General features: G+C 46.9%; 1 protein-coding gene across 1 annotated transcript in view; it reads right to left on the reverse strand.

The window, feature by feature from the left end:
* SPOCK2 (SPARC (osteonectin), cwcv and kazal like domains proteoglycan 2) overlaps positions 1–19,294 on the reverse strand; it is a 72,423-nt gene extending 53,129 nt beyond the window's left edge. The window contains exon 1 of the mRNA XM_033149107.1: positions 18,877–19,294. Within this exon, the coding sequence (XP_033004998.1) occupies positions 18,877–19,062 (186 nt within the window). The 5' untranslated portion in view covers positions 19,063–19,294. The remainder of the gene's footprint in view (positions 1–18,876) is intronic.
* Positions 19,295–19,791: the final 497 nt, after the last annotated feature.

Consider the following 19,791-nt stretch of genomic DNA (forward strand, 5'->3'; position numbering starts at 1 on the left):
ATAAGTAACTTTTTGACACTCTGAAGTGAGTGTAAAAAAGCACTTGCAAAAAAGCAACAACAACCGAGTTTTGTGGTTCCTTAAAAATGATCAAACCTATTAGGGCATAAGATTTTGTGGACTACAGTGCACTTCATCAGATTAATTCATCAGTCTATAGAGTCCACTGCCCCGTGATCTCAATTTAATAAATAATACTTCAGCCTGGAGCAACAATGAGTAGACCAAACTTCCCATTGGGGGGCTTTAGACATTGCTGGTCTGCTTTGAGCCCACAGAGCTTTCTCCCAAAGCTTTGGACACCCCCTTAGTTACTGACATGCACGAGGAAGATGGGGATAATTTGAAAAGAACCGAAAAGATGCAAGGGGCATTTCCCCCCTTTCCTTTGAAGAATTTCAATTTACGGCAAGAATGTGCTGATAAGAGACTGGCAGAGGGACCCAGCTCTTTCATGTCAGGCTGGTTAAATTACATTGGAAAGGGAAAACATATTAAGAGCCTGTATTCGTCGGCGCAGAGACACAGACGCTCATTCCTGCTGACATCTCTCCTTTCAGCCACCAGCTGACACCTAACTTCAGGTCTCCAGAACGGCATCAAAGGGAAAGGCATCTTCTGCTACAGTTCAGTTCCATTTTGGCTCTTTTGTTGGGGGGGAGAATGGCAGGGAACAGGTAGAATCAGTGGTTTAAACCACAGCATGGTGCTTCCCTCTCTTCTATGAATCCACCCAATTTACCTTTCAAAGCCGCTCCACTCCCAGTCAGTGGCCATTGCCCCATATTGTGGTTGCGAATGTTGTGCTAAGTTAATTCTGAATGGTTTGAAGCACTTCTGTTTTAGCTATGCTGAACATACATCCAAATCAAATCAACAACCCTGCCCAACAAGCAGAGAGCACTCTGATGGTCCCGATACCATCCTGGCAGTCCCCTAATTTCAGCGTCAACATCTGCACGGACGAGGGCCTTTGATAATGGCTCATCCTCCTAAGCTGCTGGCAAAGCATCTTCAAGGTCCCCCAATGAGCAGAAGTGGAACACCAGAGCCATGTTGTCAAAGTTCTAGTACTGTACAGGCATAGGCAAACTCGGCCCTCCAGATGTTTTGGGACTACAATTCCCATCATCCTTGACCACTGGTCCTGTTAGCTAGGGATGATGGGAGGTGTAGTCCCAAAACATCTGGAGGGCCGAGTTTGCCTAAGCTTGTTCTAGTATAATGGAGAGTTGGGGTGCCCATCCAGTCTCAACATGGCTCAGAGACCTGAAGACCTCTATCATGTCTCCACTTCATCTAAACAAAAACAAGCATCCCTTCTTCATAAGAAGACCCCTTCTTCTTCTTCTTCTACCTGGGTGATTTCCCCACATTGTCTACTGCCCATAAAGTGCATCCAACTCACTGGTGCTCGTTAGTGCAGAATGTGGATGTCTAAATTAGTCAGATGTCTCTAGATGATGTTGTTGTCATTATTACTACTGTCACTTTGCTCATGGAAATGGCTCAAAGAGGCTTAGACACAAATAGGAGTGCTAAAACCAATGACAGTAGCACAAACAATAAAAATCTAAACAGCCACACATCTACACAAACAAAAGATAGATGTTTTCAACGGTCCGTTTTCGAGGGTAGCAGCCTGCTCCGAGACTGGATTTCTGGTACCTACAGCGTTCTCGAGAGTGGGCTTTCCAACTGACTCCTTTAGAAATAAATCAAGGGTGGGGAACTTGTGGCCCTCCAGGTATTGCTGAAAGGGGGCACCCCATAGGAACGGAAGGAAAAGAAGTGGGATGGGAAGGAAAGCTGGGAGAGTGAATAGGGAGAGATCAAAGATACACGTGGTCAGGATTGTGAAGGAGAGGCAGACATTGGCATGCATATTTTGAAGTGGCTTGCAAAGCTTCTTCTGCGTTTGTGTAGATTCCATACCCAGGATCTTGTGTCGTTAGACCAGAAAGCCCACAAAGTGCAAAATGTACAACACTTCTTCCTATTCAAAATGATTTGGTTCTTAAGTCCCTTTTGGAAGGAAACCCCAAATGCTATGATTGGCTCAGTGGCTGTGGCTACTTTGAGGAGTTCATAAAGCACTTCCTATTTTTAGAAAAGCAGTGGGAACAAATAGGGCAGGGAGATCATAGGACCTCCTTTCTTGGAGACGAAGAACTTGTGCCCTCCAAGTGTTGGACCCTAACTCCCACCAACCCAAGGCAGCATGGCCATTTGTTAGGAATGATGGGAATTGTCCTTTCCAACTCTTTCTCATCTCCCCTCCATCACTTTCCTTGGGCTTCTGCTTTCTCATGAACTTCCACCCTGGTCTCCTCTTTCCCTAGGCCCCTGCTCTGCTCTCCTTCCTGACCCAAGAAGCTTAGCCAACAGCACTCAAAAACCCCACTACCCTCTCTGACATCAGGGCAACTCAACCAATCTACACCCCCCCCCCCAAGATCCCTTGATAATATAGATAGAAGGCAAGACTGCACAAAGGCCCAGGTTGGCATTTCACAATCTCTCGTTCTTAAGCCAAACGGGGCAGGCATAGCAAATCTAACAGGCAAGATGGAGACAGGCAGGGTACTGCAAATCCAGCAATATTATTCTACCCACAACGCGCACACACTCCCCTGCTAGAGCATCGATCATACTCAAAGCTCCACTCTAAAACCTTTCAGCTCGCCAGCATCCTTCTGAAACTGTAGTGCCCAGTGCTAAACGCAGTTCTCCAAATGAGGTCATGCTGTGCTAAGTGGAGTTCAGCCTTCTGGGTTTTCGAATCATGCTCTTGTTGTTAATACAATGGAATTAGTCTTTTTAAAAACCACAGTCAAGCTTGGCTAATTCGTGCACCGGTTGTTACCAGAGAAACATGCCCCCATTCCCCCCCACCCTCGAAGAATCTCCGTTCCTACAATATTTGAACAAATGGCATAGAATCATAGAATTGTGGAGTTGGAAGGGACCCTGAGGCTCATCTCCTCCAACCCCCCCCCCCGCAATACAAGAATCTTTTGCCCACCGTGGGGCTCGAACCCATGACCCTGTGATTAAGAGTCTCCTGCTTTACCGACTGAGCTATCACTTCAGTTGTTAGACGACTCCCATCAGCCCCCAGACCGATGGGATTTGTAGTCCAGCAACACTTGGAGAGCGACAAGTTGACGAAGACAGCTCTAGACTACTGGATTTAGACTCCAGATCTCTGGAAATTGGGGCCAAGCTCTGGCAGATGCCTCCAGAGCTACACAGCTTCTGCTACAACGAGGATTGCCGGTATTTCAGAAATCCAAATGGTTTGATTCAGACCCTATCCTTGAAGTGTCCATCGGCATTACTATTTTGGGGCATGTGTCACCAGAAGTGACAGCAATGTCCTGACTGACCTGAGCTCAGCACATTTGCGCATCTGAGGCTCATACTGGAAAAACAGAAGGGAGGCTGCAGGGAGGACAATAAAAGCTACAGGCGGAGTGTTGTTTGTTCTCACAGCTGTAATGATGTCTGTTATGTTTCTATTTGTGTGTACAGTACAGGTCTTCTATGAAGAATGCAGCTAGAAGAGGAATTCTCAGCTAAGCAAGGGCTCACCAGCACACCATTAGGTTCAAGATTTTGAAAGCCGCTGTGGTGTAGTGGTTAATGTGTTGGGCTAGGACCTGGGAGATCAGGGTTTGATTCCCTGCTTAGCCATGAAACTCACTGGGTGATCTTGGGCCAGTGGACCCCTGGGTCGCTGCCTAACAACACACCTATACCTGGGACAGCAATGGCTTGATTCAGGGGTCCCCTGACCTATTTGGGCCCAGGGGGTTCCATGGGCCCATTTCAACAGAAGAAAAATTGATGGGTGTTCAGAAATCCCTCTCCCAAGCATTGTGAAATGTCTGCACCCGCCCCAAAACAAATAGAGCACAAACTCCAAAAGGGGGGAAGGCAAGCAACACCCACCCTTCTCCAAAACTGGGGGGGGGAGCCCCGGCCTCAATCAAACAAGCAAAAGAGAAGGGGGAAAATATTTTTGTATCATGGCCTAAGTCAGTTGAGAGACTGGAACTCTGTAATGGCCAGATCTGCCTGGTCGTGGCTAACAAGACAGAACGCCATTTCCGCTGCAAATAATACTGACCATCCTCAGGTGCCCAATTATTAATAGCACTGCATTTGGCAACATCATGGTGATGTGTGCCTTTCTGCAGATGCACAGGCAATTTTTGAAGGAAAGGGGGTGGGGGGCTGCAATCTTATCCTTACCTAAGGATGAAGGAGGATTTTGTCCTGTCTGCATTTTTAAGCAAACTGATATAATCTGCAACTCCCAGACTGATACATGGTCTGAAACATAATCGTCCTTCAGATTTCACACACTTCTGAATTTTACAATTATGATCCTTGGGCCCTCTAAGATGCACCAAAACACATCAAAATTACGAATTTGGGGATAAAATGGGTTTAGGAATGTGTTTGTTGAGATAAGGAAGGCATTTAAATCCAGATTCAGATGAAGTGTTATTTCAATACGTTTTAAAGTATGTGCTTAGGAATTTTCATACAGCCTTTTAAAAATAATAATAATAATAATAATCACAGAAAGATGCAAAAACTAGAATCAAACAAACTCATGCGAAATTGACCCGGGAGTCAATCCCGCTGAACACAATCCTAACAGGTTTGCACTGGAAATCAAGGGAGGGGGGAGCTTTCAGAGAGGAAAACGAACGGCAGAGAAAACCCGCACAAATGTTTCTCTCAAGCAATTGTAGGAACAATAGTGTGTGTGTTGAAGCAGCATGCCGAAGGGGGAGGGAAGAGAGGAGGGAGAAAGATTTGGCACTGCTGAATCTCTTCCTCGGGCTCCATCCCCAGCTCCTTGCCTGATTCGCATGCATCCTGCCCTGCAGAGGACAAGAGCAGTGCACCAGCCAGCTTAAGCTGAGATGTTATTTTATTTTTATGGCACATAAGTGGCTCTCGGTGACACACAGTGACACAAGCTAATCGTGACTCACCGAGCACAGCACACATCTCAGCGGAGGAGCCCGTTCCGAGAGACTCGTTTTATTAATCCTGCATTACTGGGAGAGCTTCTGGGGCTGCGCTAAGGCCCTTGTGTTGCAGCAGGACTCTGGGAGGCTGCCACTGCTGCGTTGAACACGGAAAGGATACATGAAATGCTCATGCTCCCCTTGGGTGCACAGACACGGGCTTTCAAGCATACGTGCCCGTAAGAGAGATGCAAAACCAGGCGGGTTTCCGCCGCCCTCCTTAGAGGCTGTTTGGAGTGTCAGAACAGCAAACAGCGCAGATGGTCGTTTACGGGGGGGGGGGAAGGGAAGGAAAGAAATCAACATCACACCTACAATGTACACACATACATACTTGTGCAGCATTTAACTCCCCCCCCCCTGTCGGCTTGTCAAGTACAAGTACATTGGAAAAGCCGCAGAGCACTGTAAATGTTGCCAGAGGAGGAACAAAAAGCAGAAGGGCCAATTGCAATCTGTTAAAAGAACAGGGTCACAGGATGCGTGCCAGGGATGGGGAACCCGTGGCTGTCGGACTACAACTCCCATCATTCCCGGCGGTTGGCAATGATGGCTGGGGCTGATGGGAGTAGGAGTGCAACAACAGCTAAAGGGCCACAGGTTCTCCACCTCTGCAGCATTTTCTGGGTGTGCGCAAATGCTTGTTTTGATGGAAGCAACTTCCTGCTTCCCACCACTGTGACACCAGCCCTCACCCAGCACCATCAGCAGAACTGTAGCAATGTAACGGAGGCGAAAAGGAACCTTGCTTCCAAAAACAAAGCCTGGTTGCTCCATTTTCCTTATTCTCAATTACAGCTGCTGCTCACGTGTTTCAAGCTAGTTGGTGAAATTGATTGGACCAAATGGCCCGGCCCTTGCTGGACTAGTCAATTTCATCCAACAAGGAAACTTTTAGGTGGGGGAGGGGGAATCTTGAAAGGCAAGCCATTGCTGTGAGAGGGGTAGGAGTACAAGGAATCGGGGCGATCGGTTTTTAAAACAGTCCTCTTCTTCTGACTTTAATAGCAGTTGGGCACCAAAAGATTTCAATGGCATGGCGATAAGGTGTTGGGGGGAAAACTTCTGCATAACTCCTTCCATCCTCGGTAAAAAGGACGGCAAGCCTAGATCCCCCTTTTACTCCTGAAATGTGTAACCAGAGAATGGACTGATCCCCTGTTTTTCATGTTCTACGACAGAGAGAGCGACAACTTCCTCTTCAGAGCAGGAGAGAACTCTGAATGGACTTGTACACCATCTTCCTGGGTGGAGGAGAAGCCAGGAGTATGTAAAGCCCAGATGAGTGATAGGGGAGGAAGACGTTGTCCAAGGCCATGTTCTTCCTGGGGACACAGCAGGGTGATGCTGCAGGATGGTCCTTATGCCCTCTAAAAGGTGTGTAAAAAGGAGTTTGGGCAACTGCAGCTTTGAGGCCTCGTTCTTAAGCTGCAGCTTCCAAAACTCCTCCTTCTGCAGAGTTATTGCAGAAACCAGGCCCTGTCCTCCTTGGTACCAACAAAGATGCTAGTAAACATCTGAAACCCTACAGAGGATCCAGTTCTATCGCAAACAGGATTTGCTAATTCTACATTATGCGGTTGTCATAATGGGCCCCCGGTGGGAAGCATTTAACAGGGGAACCTCCCATCCCTCTTTTATCCTTACCCTTTATCTATTAAACTAATTGGTTTATTTAACACAGAGAATTACAGCCCACCCTCACCAGCACAGTGAGAGCTCTGATCCATATTCATGAATGCACAGTTCAGCTCTAGCCTTGCTGACTGTCAGGACAGATATTTCAGGAAGGGGTGGCATTGAGGGGCTCTGTTGCGGCCTCATGGCCTTTCCCTCTTCTTCAGAGGAGGAAAATCTGGACTAGTGTAGGTGCCTGGAGCGGAATAGTAAGACTGCTAACAGTTCTAAATGCTAAATGTATTCTTGGAAAGAAGATACGCATCCATGGACACTTGCCCTGTGATAGTGTTCCAACAGCTCTGGGCTCTGAGCATCTCTTAAGGTAGGCATGAGGAACCTGTAGTTCTCCAGATGTCCCAAAAGGCCCCAGCCAGCATAGCCAATAGTCAAGGATGATGGGAGTTGTAGTCCCAACAACATCTGGAGGGCCACAGGTTTCCCATACCTGTCTTAAACTGTAGCCCGAAGGCCACCAGTAGTCCACTTTCAGGTGGTCCTTGATACCAAACAAAAGAACAGCAAAGGGATTGAAAGAGAAAAGCCAAGTATATTGCTGAAGTTTTCATCATATGCTGAAGAGGCAATACATTTCTCAGTTCCAAGTTTTGAGCAGCTTGCCTCTTCAAGTAATGCAAAACAGCAGGGCAGGCCCAAGGCATTTTGGCATCTGAGGGGAACCACAAAATGGCAGCCTCCAATGAAGGAGGGGTGAAGTGGGAATCAAAGACCGCCATGACAAGGGGCCTGCTCTGAAAAATGCTGGGTGGTTACAGAGCCCAGGAGACTCCAGAAGGAAGCCCCCTAGGGGTGGGAGGAGACCAGCAGTGTATCCTGTTCACCAAAAAGCCCCTGTAGAGGTGCCATGGGGGGTCTGCCTAAGAGGTAGCAGATCCAGCCTCCAATGGCACCACTGTAGCAGCAGCAGCAGCAGCAGGCAATGCATTCCTTGGAGGCCAAATCTGCCGTCCCTGTGAATCCTGCCGCCAAAGGCAGTTGCCTCATCATGCCTCGTGGGTGGGCCGGCCCTGCAAAGCAGCTACAGTGGGAACTTCAAAGAAGGCCTCCTGCTACAGACCTGATCCTTTCCCGTGCTTGCAGGTCACAGAGGACAAATGCAACAGTAGAGTTTTAATTGGTAATCCAAAGGTCTCTCCATAAAGTGGTGTGAGATTTATGTTTATTAAAAAAAAAAAAGCAAGAAATTCAGCAAAAAAAAAAAACTAGCCATGGGGCGGTTCTTAATGCAACGTCCTATGGATGTCTCTCTGCATGGTTCATCACTGCCCCATAGGACAATGAGGAAAAGCACTAACACACACAAGCTACATCACATATTCTGAAGATGTGCTGCTGCATGAAACTTACGTCTGCCTTGTAGTGTTTATGCAGATTAACAGGTAGAATAGCACAGTTTGTGGGGTTTTTTAATGCTTTTTATTAATTTTTTAAACTGGTTATTCATATACATATTCCAATCCTTTCCCCCACATATACTGTGTGTGTGTGTGTGTACACCAGGCAGTATCAATATTTCTTCACAAGTGACTTCCCAACACCTCATTGCAGCTTCTTCTATCTTCTTTCTCTTTTTGACTGTGTTGTTTGTCTTTATTACCTTTCTATTACGTAATATAACTTCTCTATTTGTTCTTAACTTTGCGGAATTTATTCAAAACATATCAAGGGTTTTGAGAACGATGCTTTCCTAAATAGTCTTTCACACATTCCCACTCTTTTGTAAATTTTTGGTTTGGTTGGTTCCCAATTGCCTCTGTCATTTTTGCTAATCCCAAATATTCACACAATTTGATTTGCCGTTCTTCCTTTGTCCCCGTTCCAATTGCTAGCAATTAACATTCTTGCTGTGATTTTAGCATATAGAAACATCTTTTTTGTCATTGGGTATATCAATTGTCATAATGCCCAGAAGAAAGGCTTCAGGTTTCTTCTCAAATGTTTTTCTAAACATTTTTCTTAATTCGTCATAGACGGTGTTCCAGAATTTTTTAACTTTATCACAACCCCACCACATGTGGTACCTTCACCTTGATTATACCTCCAGCATACATTTGATTTTGATTTATATATTTTAGCCCATTTTCTGGGGGGGTCATGTAAATAGCACGGTTCGTAATGTGAACTGGTGTGCTGCGGATGACACAGTGCTAAATATGGAATTTGGGAGACCAGTGTTCAAATCCTAGATCTGCCATATAAGAGTTAGGAGCGGCTGAGCTTGGACCGATCATTATGATGCCTGGAGTGAAGCAGATATGAGAGCGGAATGTTAATCACAGATATGCTTTATTTGTGCATCCAAGTGTTTGCACCCTTGGACTTAAATTTTGAACCAAGCTAAAAGTGAGGCAGGAGGCTACTACTTTCTTTTAAAGCATTCAAAATTAAAGCTGCAGGGGAATAAATTAAGTTGGAGGAGCACACTGAATGGATCTAATTTAAGTTAATTCTGAGTCCAAAAAAAAATGATCTGCAGATAAAATTCAGTAACCATCAGCAATTGCTGTCCTGGTGCAAATATCAGAAACACACCAGCAGCTTCTTCTGTCGGAAATTTCTGTATACCCCAGGAAAGTCAATTCTGGGAGGTGTAGTTGTTGTCTGCACATTTAAAGCACGCAACGTCCCCTAAAGAAAGCTGAGAACTGTAATCTACCCCTCACAGAGCTTCAACACCTAGATCCCTTAATGAACTACAGCTCCCAAGAGGCTTTGGGGGAAGCCATGTGCATTAAACCTGCTTTAAATGTCTGGTGTGATGTTCAGCAAGGAACTTTCATCCATCAGAATACAGGTGCAGAGTGAAAACCCCATTGGTTTTTCTAGGCAAATTGAAGCTAAAGAGATCTATCCGGTAATTAATTCTCCTACCGTCTGTATTTCTTATAGGAGTGGTCATTTTATTGTGTTTTTCACTTTACTTTTTAAGCTATGATTAATCATCTAAAGCAGGGGGTTGAGAACTTTTTCCAGACTGGGGGCCGCACTTCCTTCTGGGCAACCTTTCAAGGTCCACATGCCAGTAGTACATGGGGCCAGAGGCAAAACTGGCCGAGCAACAAATGCAAATCTTCCTTTTGTCTAGTAGCCTGGTTTTACTCTTTATCCTCCATCTGGACGAACTAGAGGCACTATCGGAGTTCAAAGGAATAGTCAAGGAGGATCCACAGTAGAGCTGATGAAGGGATATGGCCTGGGGAGAATCCTGAGGTCTAGACAGAGAAGCTACCCTTGGTCTACAGCTTTGACAACCTTTTCAGCAGAAAGGTTATAATATTTATGAATCAACCAATCAAATGACAATATTTAGGGAGGTGGGGCTAAAACTCAGAAGAAGAAGAAGAAGAAGAGTTTGGATTTGATATCCCGCTTTTTACTACCCGAAGGAGTCTCAAAGCGGCTAACATTCTCCTTTCCCTTCCTCCCCCACAACAAACACTCTGTGAGGTGAGTGGGGCTGAGAGACTTCAGAGAAGTGTGACTAGCCCAAGGTCACCCAGCAGCTGCATGTGGAGGAGTGCAGACACGAACCCGGTTCCCCAGATTACGAGTCTGCCACTCTTAACCACTACACCAAACTGGCTCTCTCAGGTCAATGAATGGGCTGCAATGCAAGGGGGCAGCTCAATTTGAAGCATGCTTTCTCAGAAGAAACCTCACCACCTTGGGTGGGGCTTACCTGCTTGATATCGCATGCATAGGGTCATAGCCTTTATCTCAACATGGAATTTCAGCTTTACTCCTTGTTCAGTATCTATAGGTGCCTGGGATACTCATGCAATCATATTCCATTTTTACAAATTATGCATTGGCTCAATAAAGAGTATCTTCTCCCACATAACAAAATATTGCAGTTTTGAGTGCTGGGGAAATGTGATATCCTTGCAACAGAAGGGTTTGAAGGAAAACAATCTGGATCCCCAAGAACAAGTGATTAACTATTGGAGGAGGAGGGGACATCCTCAGTACAGCCAAGGGCCTAGAAACACCATCTATTTCTCCCTCAAAATTAACAAAGTAAAGCATAATTCAAGCCAGCTACTTCATGATCCTGGAAGCCCAGATATATCATGACCCCCATCTCCAATTCCTCCACCCCACCTACAAATGGGCACGAGAAGAAGTGTGTAAAGAGCTGGGATAGGATAGCAAGGGGCAAAGCTTGCATAAAAGCAAGAGCACTAGGCTGGTTGTGCCCTTATTTTCTTATCTGCTTCAAATACACCAGGGGTGGGAAAGATCCAGCCCTCTGATGTTGGTGGACTCTAACTCCCATCAGCTCCAGCAAGCATAGCCAATGGTCAGGGATGATTGGAGCTACAGTCCAACATTGGGAAGACCAAAAGTTCCTCATCCTTACAATGCACTGTGTACAGTCTGTCATATTTTATTAACTGGTTTAGACAATGGCCATTAATGTATGATGAAACTCAGTTATACAGGATGAAGGATGAAGGGTCTTACCAAAAGGTCCATCATACACCCTTGCCCTGCCCTCTCCTGGATCCAAAAGGACCCGCACATCGGAGGTTGCATGTCAGTTGGATACACAGAAAATGGTAGCCAGAATATAGGTTGTTAGATCCTTTTATCCCATTTAGTCCGCTTGCAAACAGCGCTCCTCTCTTTCTCCCCATCTTGCAATGAACAGACCACATAGTTAAGTAAATTTAAAACAATTTACTTACAAAACGTTCCAAAGGTCAGATTCATGCATTTATCCAAGCAGCAGCAAGGCAGAATACTCCTGGGTAAAAAATACAGAAAGATAGTTCCAAACATGTGCTCTAAGCTTGGCACTTGCTTAGGCACGTCTTCCTTGGTCAGTTCCAGGGGGGGGGGATCTTCACTTCCTCTCTCATGGGGGCAGAGGGAAGAGGAGGCATGACCTGAGCCTAGGAAACACAGCTCTATTGTCTTAACCCTTTCATACACTAACTAGCCCTATGCTTGCTAGTTGAGCCACTGACATTGCCTAAGAAGCTTCTTGCAGCACCAGCCACTCTGCATAGGATCAGGGGAGGGTTAGAAATCAGATCAATCCGCATTCCTTGTCAGCATCAGGATCATGGAAGTTGTCAGATGGGAGTGCAAGCAAGTTTGGCAAGGCTGCTCCTTTTAACCAAAGGTCAACTGCCTATTTTCAGTATGACTGAAGAAGATGCTGAGAGTGAATCACATTGCATGAATGCAACTAGGGCTGTGAAGACCAGCATGCAAGTGACAGTCCCTTCAACAATGCTTGAACGTGATGGGCAATGGGGCTGGGCGATATCTGGTTTTCAACATCATGATATATCTATCACCAGCTAAAGATTGCGATATAAGGAGGCACTGTCTGGCTTCACAGTTTTCCCAACATCATGATTTTTGCATAGCACACACATACTGTACATTTGTGATATATTGCCAGATCAAAATTTAGGAAACTACTATCACAACGAGGACTTCAATCTGGTTTTGGACGATCTATCGCCCAGCCCCAACACACATCATGATTCATGATATATTGTCAGGTCAAAAATGATGAAACTGATATCACAATGTTGACTTTAAAATAGTTTTGGACTATATATATTGGCCCAACCCTAATGGGCAGCCATTGGGGAATTCAAAGGGTGAGGAGAAGCTTGTTAGGCCCATTATGGCTTTCTTCTTTATCTAGAGATAGATAGAACCATCCTATTAATTCTAGGCCATTGTTCCCCCAATGTCTGAGAGCTGGGGCACATTTTTGTCCCCTGAATTAAAACTGGAGGCACCGTTCACTCCAGAAAGATGTACAGTGGGAAACAGTAACAAACAACCAGTTCACCTCTGCTGGAGTCACTGTTCTGAGCATGTCTCTTGACAGGTAGAGCACATGGCATTGCAACTAGAAAGCCCCGGGTTCAACCTTGGCATCAACAACTAAGGCTGGGAGAGACACTTGCCAGAAACACAGATGAGCTGCTCCCAGAAGACAACATTGAGCAAGGCAGGTACCACAGGTCTGACTCGGTGGAAGGTGGCTTCTTCTGCTCCAGAGGAACTCACACAGAGATGCAACCCCTTCCGAGAGTGGAGAAGGCTGCAGGGTCCCCGCGTTGAAAAAGAGTGACTGAATTGTGGAATATGGCCTAATTCATACCCGCCCTATCGTGCTCAGGCAGAGCAATAAATCATGTTCCAAGACTCAAAGCCCTCGATGGGCAGGTCCTTTAAAGGCTGCTGGGAACTGTGCTTTTAATGAATTAATTCATCACACACACACACACACACACACACACACAGAGAGAGAGAGAGAGAGAGAGAGAGAGAGAGCTCTCTTGTGGAACGTAGCACAGGCATTACTCGTCTCACTGCCACAAGCCAACAAAACCTAACCCGCAGTTCTCCCGTTTCGCATTCATTCATGTCAAACCCGCCAAATTCCATAACAAGGCAGAGTATCCCCAAACTATTTCTTCGGCCCACCTTGTTGGCACGCAAACATGGAAACATTTCCCGCCCTGTTTCTATTTTAAACGGATCCCTTGGAACCTAGCATACCTCAGGAGCTGCCACGCATGGCATTGGTGAAGAGTATAGACTGTCCTATGCGGAGCAGCTGCGCGTGTCCATTTCACAACTCCGTGAGAAATGGAAACCCAGTGGGATGGAGGAACGAGATGCTGCTTCGAACAGACCAGCATGCACCGTGGCTGCAATCCTGCACATAGGACTGGCTGAAAGGCAGGTGCTCTATTAAAAGTGTCTGCATGAGTCGGGTGGGGAGAGAAGAGCGGTTTTATTTTGCATCGCAGCATACACTGTTGTTGCAATCCTACATGCAGCGACATTAGACAGGTTTGTTGTTGTTGTTTTTAAAAGGATGTTGAAGAGGGAGTAATTTCCTTTTGCATTCCTTAGAGGAAACGTTGGGTGGGGTTGCCAAGGCACCAAATATTACAGTATTTTCTAAGCTGAGAGCCAATTGACTTGCAAAGCATCTGTAACATCCCCCCATTATCAGGTATGCTTTTACACATATACGTATGTATGTGCTGACGTTCCCTGGCATCACTGAAAATCACCCCCAAACTTATATGCATCAAACCACGGGCTTGAGTGATAACTGAATCAGCTTAATTTTCTTATGCTCTTTTTTCTTTAGGAGAGGCACAATATGTTTTCCTTTTCTAGCTTCCAAAAGTTTTAAGTATCATTATCAGGAGGTTTTGCTAAAATGACACTGGACTCAGAGTGGGCCCATATTAAAGTGAAGGTGTCGGGGGGGGGGGGGGAAGCATGTGCAAGTTAATGAACAGTAAAAAAAAAGTATGCAAAAGGGAGACACAGACAAGATATTCAAACCAAGAGTGATATGTAACAAGTTGATATACTACTGCAAAGTTAAGCCGACCAAGACTTCAAACGACCTCCCTGTATTTTCATTTATGCACCTTACACATTGTGATGCTTTGCAATAAAATCACACTATGTAGCATTACAGGTTTTCCAAAGGCATTTTGTATGTATTATTTTCATAAACCTTTGCACACAACAGTCCTGTAAGGTGGGTCAGAATGATTATCTTTCTACTGCAGATGCAACAGGGAGAGTGGGCTGGCGAAAGACAGCAACCTGCCTGAATCGACCTTCTGAGTTATTGGCATCAGCGAGCTTTGACTGGACCCGGTTCACATCTGCAAACCTAGACCCACTTACCTGGGAGTAAGCTCCAATGAACTCAGTGACACTCATTTCTGAGTAGTAGACATGTAAAGGATCACACTGTTAGCTGCTACATTATATAGTAGGTCTCCACATATAGTTATGGTTTTTTTTTTCTTTCTCTCTGCCTTTCAAAGAAAGGACACAAAAATAGCCAGGACAAAAGTGCCCTTACGCAATTCCTTACCATGCCAAAGTATGTTTGCTGTGCAACATAAAAGCACGTAAGGAAAGCCTCGTTGGATCAGACCAACTAGCCCAGAATCTTGTTACCGATAATCGCTAGGCAGATGCTTAAGAAGCCCACCAGGAAGGCTGGAAGACAATATTTTTTTCATGCTGTTGCCCCCACTCCTAGCAAGCAGTGTTCAAGATCCATACGGCCTCTGAACACAAGGGACTCGATCTGTGTGCAGTGGCTAATAGCCCTTGATAGACCCCACCCTGCTCCATAAATTTGTCTTATTTCTCTTAAAAGCATCCAAGCCAGCCTCCGCCGTAACGACCTGTGTCGGCGCACAGCCCGTCAATTAAGCACAGTTTATACGAAGAAGCAGCGCTTTCTTTTGCCCAACCGGATTCAGCTACCAATCAATGTCATTGAGTGACCCCCAAGTTTCTAGTGTTCTCATGTTTTATATAGGCACAGGCCCGCAGAATGGGAGAGGCTGGCTGTGCATTACTGACTCAAAGACAATCTGGCAGGGGGCGGAGGGGATGTGCGTTCATAATCCTTTGCAAATGCATTGTTCCTGGCCAAAGCCAATCTGCTCAGATTGCAGCATGTCTTTGTGGGGATAGTGTGTGTGTGTGTGTGTGTGTGTGTGTGTGTGTGTGTGTGTGTGTCCGTCCTACCCTTTATTCAATGCCTTTGCTAATAAATCTTCCAGAGGGGTAGTGGGAAGAACTACCGTAAGTGGCTCTTCAGACGATGTCAAGAGGGCAAAAGCCGGGCTTTCTGAGTTTTTATTGCTTAATCAAATTGCTTTTCCTTCTGATGGAACAGCCATTAGATGAAACCGTAGCTGCTTCCAAACCTCCCTTTCCCATCAGCTGACCACCAGACATCTTCCCAGCCTCCTCGGTGGGTTTTTGAAATAGACCAAACCAGATGTCGGAGGGGCTATGCCAGAAAAACATGTGCCCACGTTGGCAAGCTCGCAAGACTTTTCCCTGGGAGCAATTAACCCGGAATTAACTAGCACTCCCTAGAATCACTAGCATCCCTCCGATGGCAAACTCAGCTAGCGAGTAATAATTTTAGCCAAAATGGGGGCTGCTGAGAAAGAAGCGGGGGGAATCAGAATGTCTTCGGGAGGAGAGGGGGAGCAGGTTTGTGGAAGTGTAAGAAGTCGTTTTGCAGGTTCCCCTCAGAGAACCCCACCCACACAAGTGTGAATTGTGCATGTGTGAGTACAGTACCTAAAAACCCCAGTGAACCAGAGGGAAGGCCTGCCATACCCCAGTGTGGTGTTAGTTAGTCAGTTAGTTAGTTAGTTAGTTAGCTAGTTAGTTATTGTTTCCACCATGATCAACCAAGACCACAAGCAGGGCACAAAGAGCTCTTTTCCCACCCCCTTGTAATCCACAAGTGCTCACAACCTCTGCTACTAGAGGTCATATGTGTGACTCTTGGGGGAGGGGGAACCCATCATTTTACCACCCAATGGTGAATAAAAGTAAGGTTTTTAACAGATGTTTTGAGGGCAAACGCGTCTGAATTAAGTGCTCTTGCCCATGGAAATGTCCCCCCCCCTTTCTAAATGCAGGATTTAAACTTTACGCTGCATAAATAGGGGAGCCAGCAGTGAGACTAGCATAATTTCTTTCTTTCTTTCTTTCTTTTTTACTGGACCTGCTTCTTCCTCTTTATCACCTGCCTGGGCATGCACAAAGCGAGCAGAGGAAGCTTTACCTGGCAGGCAAGCAAATGGCAGGTAAAGTGTCACCTGGTAAGATTCTGCAGGTGGGGGCTGCCCTTAAAAGGCACAGCAGTTAAAAACAATGGCAAGCCTAGGCATCAGTCTATTTCGTTTATCCTTTGTTTCATTTGTACGGCTGCCTGGTCCCCATGAAAACTGGCACCGTTTTACTGATGAGGAGGCACAGGGAGGACTAAACGGAAAAGCAGATCTATCCAAACAGGGATGGGTGGGGGGGAGGGAAGCACATGAGTGGCCGTGGTGTGATCTTCTGGCCAATTAATTTTAAAAAGGAGAACTATATAAATGAACCCCCTTTCCTCCCACCCCACAAATATTGGTCTCCCTGGGGATCTCCTCTCTTTCGGCTTTTTATTTTGTGTGGACCTCGCAGAATAAATCTTAAAAGAGCAGGGCAGAGAGAGGGGGAGAATTGCCCATCTGGTTGCATGAAGAGCAAACTAGAGCTTTATCCACCCATTGTCCCAACAGCAGAGAACAGACGAAGGGGCTTTCGAAAGGGAATCTACAGCCACATACTCCAGAGAGGTTGCTGCCTGCGTGAGTCTGCTCAGCAAAAGCAGCCGTCACTCCAAATCCTACACAGGCTTAGTTGGGAGCAAACCTCACCAAACTCAGCATTCGTGAGCCTGGGTCCATTTCTCCAGATGCACCCAGGGGAATTTAATTCTCTCTCCGATGGAAGGGAGCTTGATCCGAACCCAGTCTGGGTTCACAACAACCCACCATGGAAGTAAGTGAGCTAGTAAGAAGACGGGAGCTCTGGACACGGGCACTTTCCTTTGCCAATGGAAGTCCAAGCTCCAAAATCTCCCCCTTATTTCCAGGCAGGATGCAGCAGTTTCGGCAGGTGTGGCTCGCCACTACGGTACTGCTTGGAGATAGAGAATTTTGGCAGGTGCAGCTTTTCCTTTCTACATGCCTATATATATATATATATATATATATATATATATATATATATATATATATATATATAAGCACATGAGCCTCGACCTCTATTGGGTTGGATCCCAAGAATCTGTAGAAAATGAATCGCTCTGTTTTGGCCTTGAAAGGTAAGCCAACTATGAGCAACCTCAGCAGCAGCAGCACCCACCAGAACCCCCCCCCCCTTACTCTGGAAAAAGGAGGACCCCTATCTGCCATCTGGGTGTAAGATGCAGCTTCTCTGTTCCCTAGTGACCATCATAAACAGTCACTAGGCACATTTATTTCTCAGAAATCTTGTATGTGTGGGTAGTTGTAGTAGAACAAGGGAGACTGGGGTTGCAATCCTACACACCCCAAATGACCTAGGAGTAAGTCCTATTGAGCTCAAGGCGGCTTTCTTCCGAGTAGACTAGTCAGGATTGCACAGCCAGGCAGATTTCCCTCTTCTGCTTAGTTTGCACACCTGTACAACGTGGCTCCATTTCCCCTTGCAGCTACTATTCCCCCTCCCTCAATTTTCTCTGTCCTTTCGTTGATGTCCGATTTCGCCGGCGTCAGCCGTAAAAAAAAAAAGGGGGGGAGCGGTGAGTGAAGTGTGCCCGCTCCAACACTGCAGCAACCAGAAAGACCAACCAAGGCACACCCGCCCCGTCCCAACTCCACCCCGGGTTTACTGTTCCAGGACCTTAAATATATAGCAAAGCATTTTTGCACAAGGTGGAGAACTGAGCAGGAAGCGAGAAGACGAGATGCCAGCCTGGAACAAACACATGCACAGGCCCCCAGGCGCTGCGTGGCTTGCCTTGCAGCAAACGGCTCCGCCGCCAAAGGGCTCGTCGGAGTTCGCAAGGGCGGGTCTCCGCCTGGCCGCGTCGGAAGGAAACTAGAGATCCGACGGGGCTCTGCGCAGCCAAGCAAGGAGGTTGCAACGCAAGCTTCCGCGGCGGCCAGCCGGGCAGATGTTTGCAAACTCGAGGGTGTGTGTTTGTGCGCGTAACAGGAATTAAACGCCAAGGCTGCAAAAGCTACAGCAGGGTATCCAAATCCCACTTGCTCTAACCCGATCATTTTAAAATAAAGAATCGGGACCAACAGTGCAACTTCAGCTAAAGAATCCGGTGCAGGTTCCCACCTACCCACCCAGCTTTCCCGCTCCAAATTCACCAGCCACTGGGAGCCCCCCCCCCCAACAAAAAAAGCCTTTGCAACGGTTGCTCCGCACACTGCTGCTGCTACTGCAACCGGCGATTGCTCTTGGCGGCTCCCGGCGCGCCACCTGCACGCGCTGCAAGAGGAGCCGCCTCAACCCGCCACCGCCGCCTCCACGCCATGCCTGCACCCTACATCCTCGACAGCAGCAGCAGCAATTGTTGCAGGCTGCCAATCGCTCCGTTGCACATGCACCCCGGCGGGTGCAACGCGTTGCAACAGCCTCTATCCACCGTTCCCTCCCTTCCCCACTCCCGGGTTGCCCTGGATGTTAGCGGGGCGGAGGAATTTGTATGCTACGAGGTAAAAAAAAAAAAAAAATCATGCATGGGCTCTCCATCCGGACTCACGTCTCGGAAGCGGTTCCAGTGCTTGATCTTGCCGCTGTACTGGGAGATGGAAGACAGCCATTGCTCGTCCTCCATGAAATTGCCGGGATTGTCGCCTTCTTTGGCCGCCTTGCCGTCCCCTTCCGCCAAGGCGAGGGCCAGCAGCAGGGGCAGCAGCGACACCAGACAACAGCCTGGGGCTCTCATCTTGCCTGCGAGGCGGTGGCTCCCTCGCTCGCCGCAAAGCGATTATTGAGTCTTCTTCCTCCTCCTCCTCCTCCTCTGATCTCTCTCCCGGCTCGGAGGGAGAGAAGGGCGGCTGGATCCCCGCTGAAATGTGACCTGATTAGGAGATGCACTACTTCTGCGAAGCCCGGCGCTGCCTGGGAGCCACCGGGAGGATTACGGAGTCTGCGCCAAAAGAGGCAGGCTTAAGTCACTGGAGCATCAGCATCACATTTGACATCATCGTACCTGTTAAAAGAAGCCCACCCCTCGACGGAAGGGGGTTGGAGGGGGACGGGAGGGGGAGTAAGTATTCGGAATGCACCCGTCTCTTCGACTTCTGCCTAATTTGTAAAGGGCAACTCAGTGTGGCCATCGACTAATAATGACAGTGCATAGCACAAGAAAGACCTTGGAGGGGGCAGTGGGGGGTCCTAGATTATTTTTATGAGCAGGGACCACCCCACAGCTTTTTGGTTCAGTAGCTGTGGCCAGTTTGGGCGTAGCCTGGATTTATGTTGGCCAGGAGGGGTTGACCAACTCGTCACCGTCCTCTGGCTGGCTCTGTCTAGCAGATGAGGAATGAAACCGTTGTTTTAAATTGTTTTAAATTGCTTTCTTTTGACACAAAGTGCTCAGAAAAAAATCTGTCAAAATCTTTTCCCAATTTCTACTTTCAGTTAAGCATTATTATTTATTTACTTGATTTTT

This window comes from Lacerta agilis, chromosome 5, assembly GCF_009819535.1.
Source record: "Lacerta agilis isolate rLacAgi1 chromosome 5, rLacAgi1.pri, whole genome shotgun sequence".
NCBI lineage: Eukaryota > Metazoa > Chordata > Lepidosauria > Squamata > Lacertidae > Lacerta > Lacerta agilis.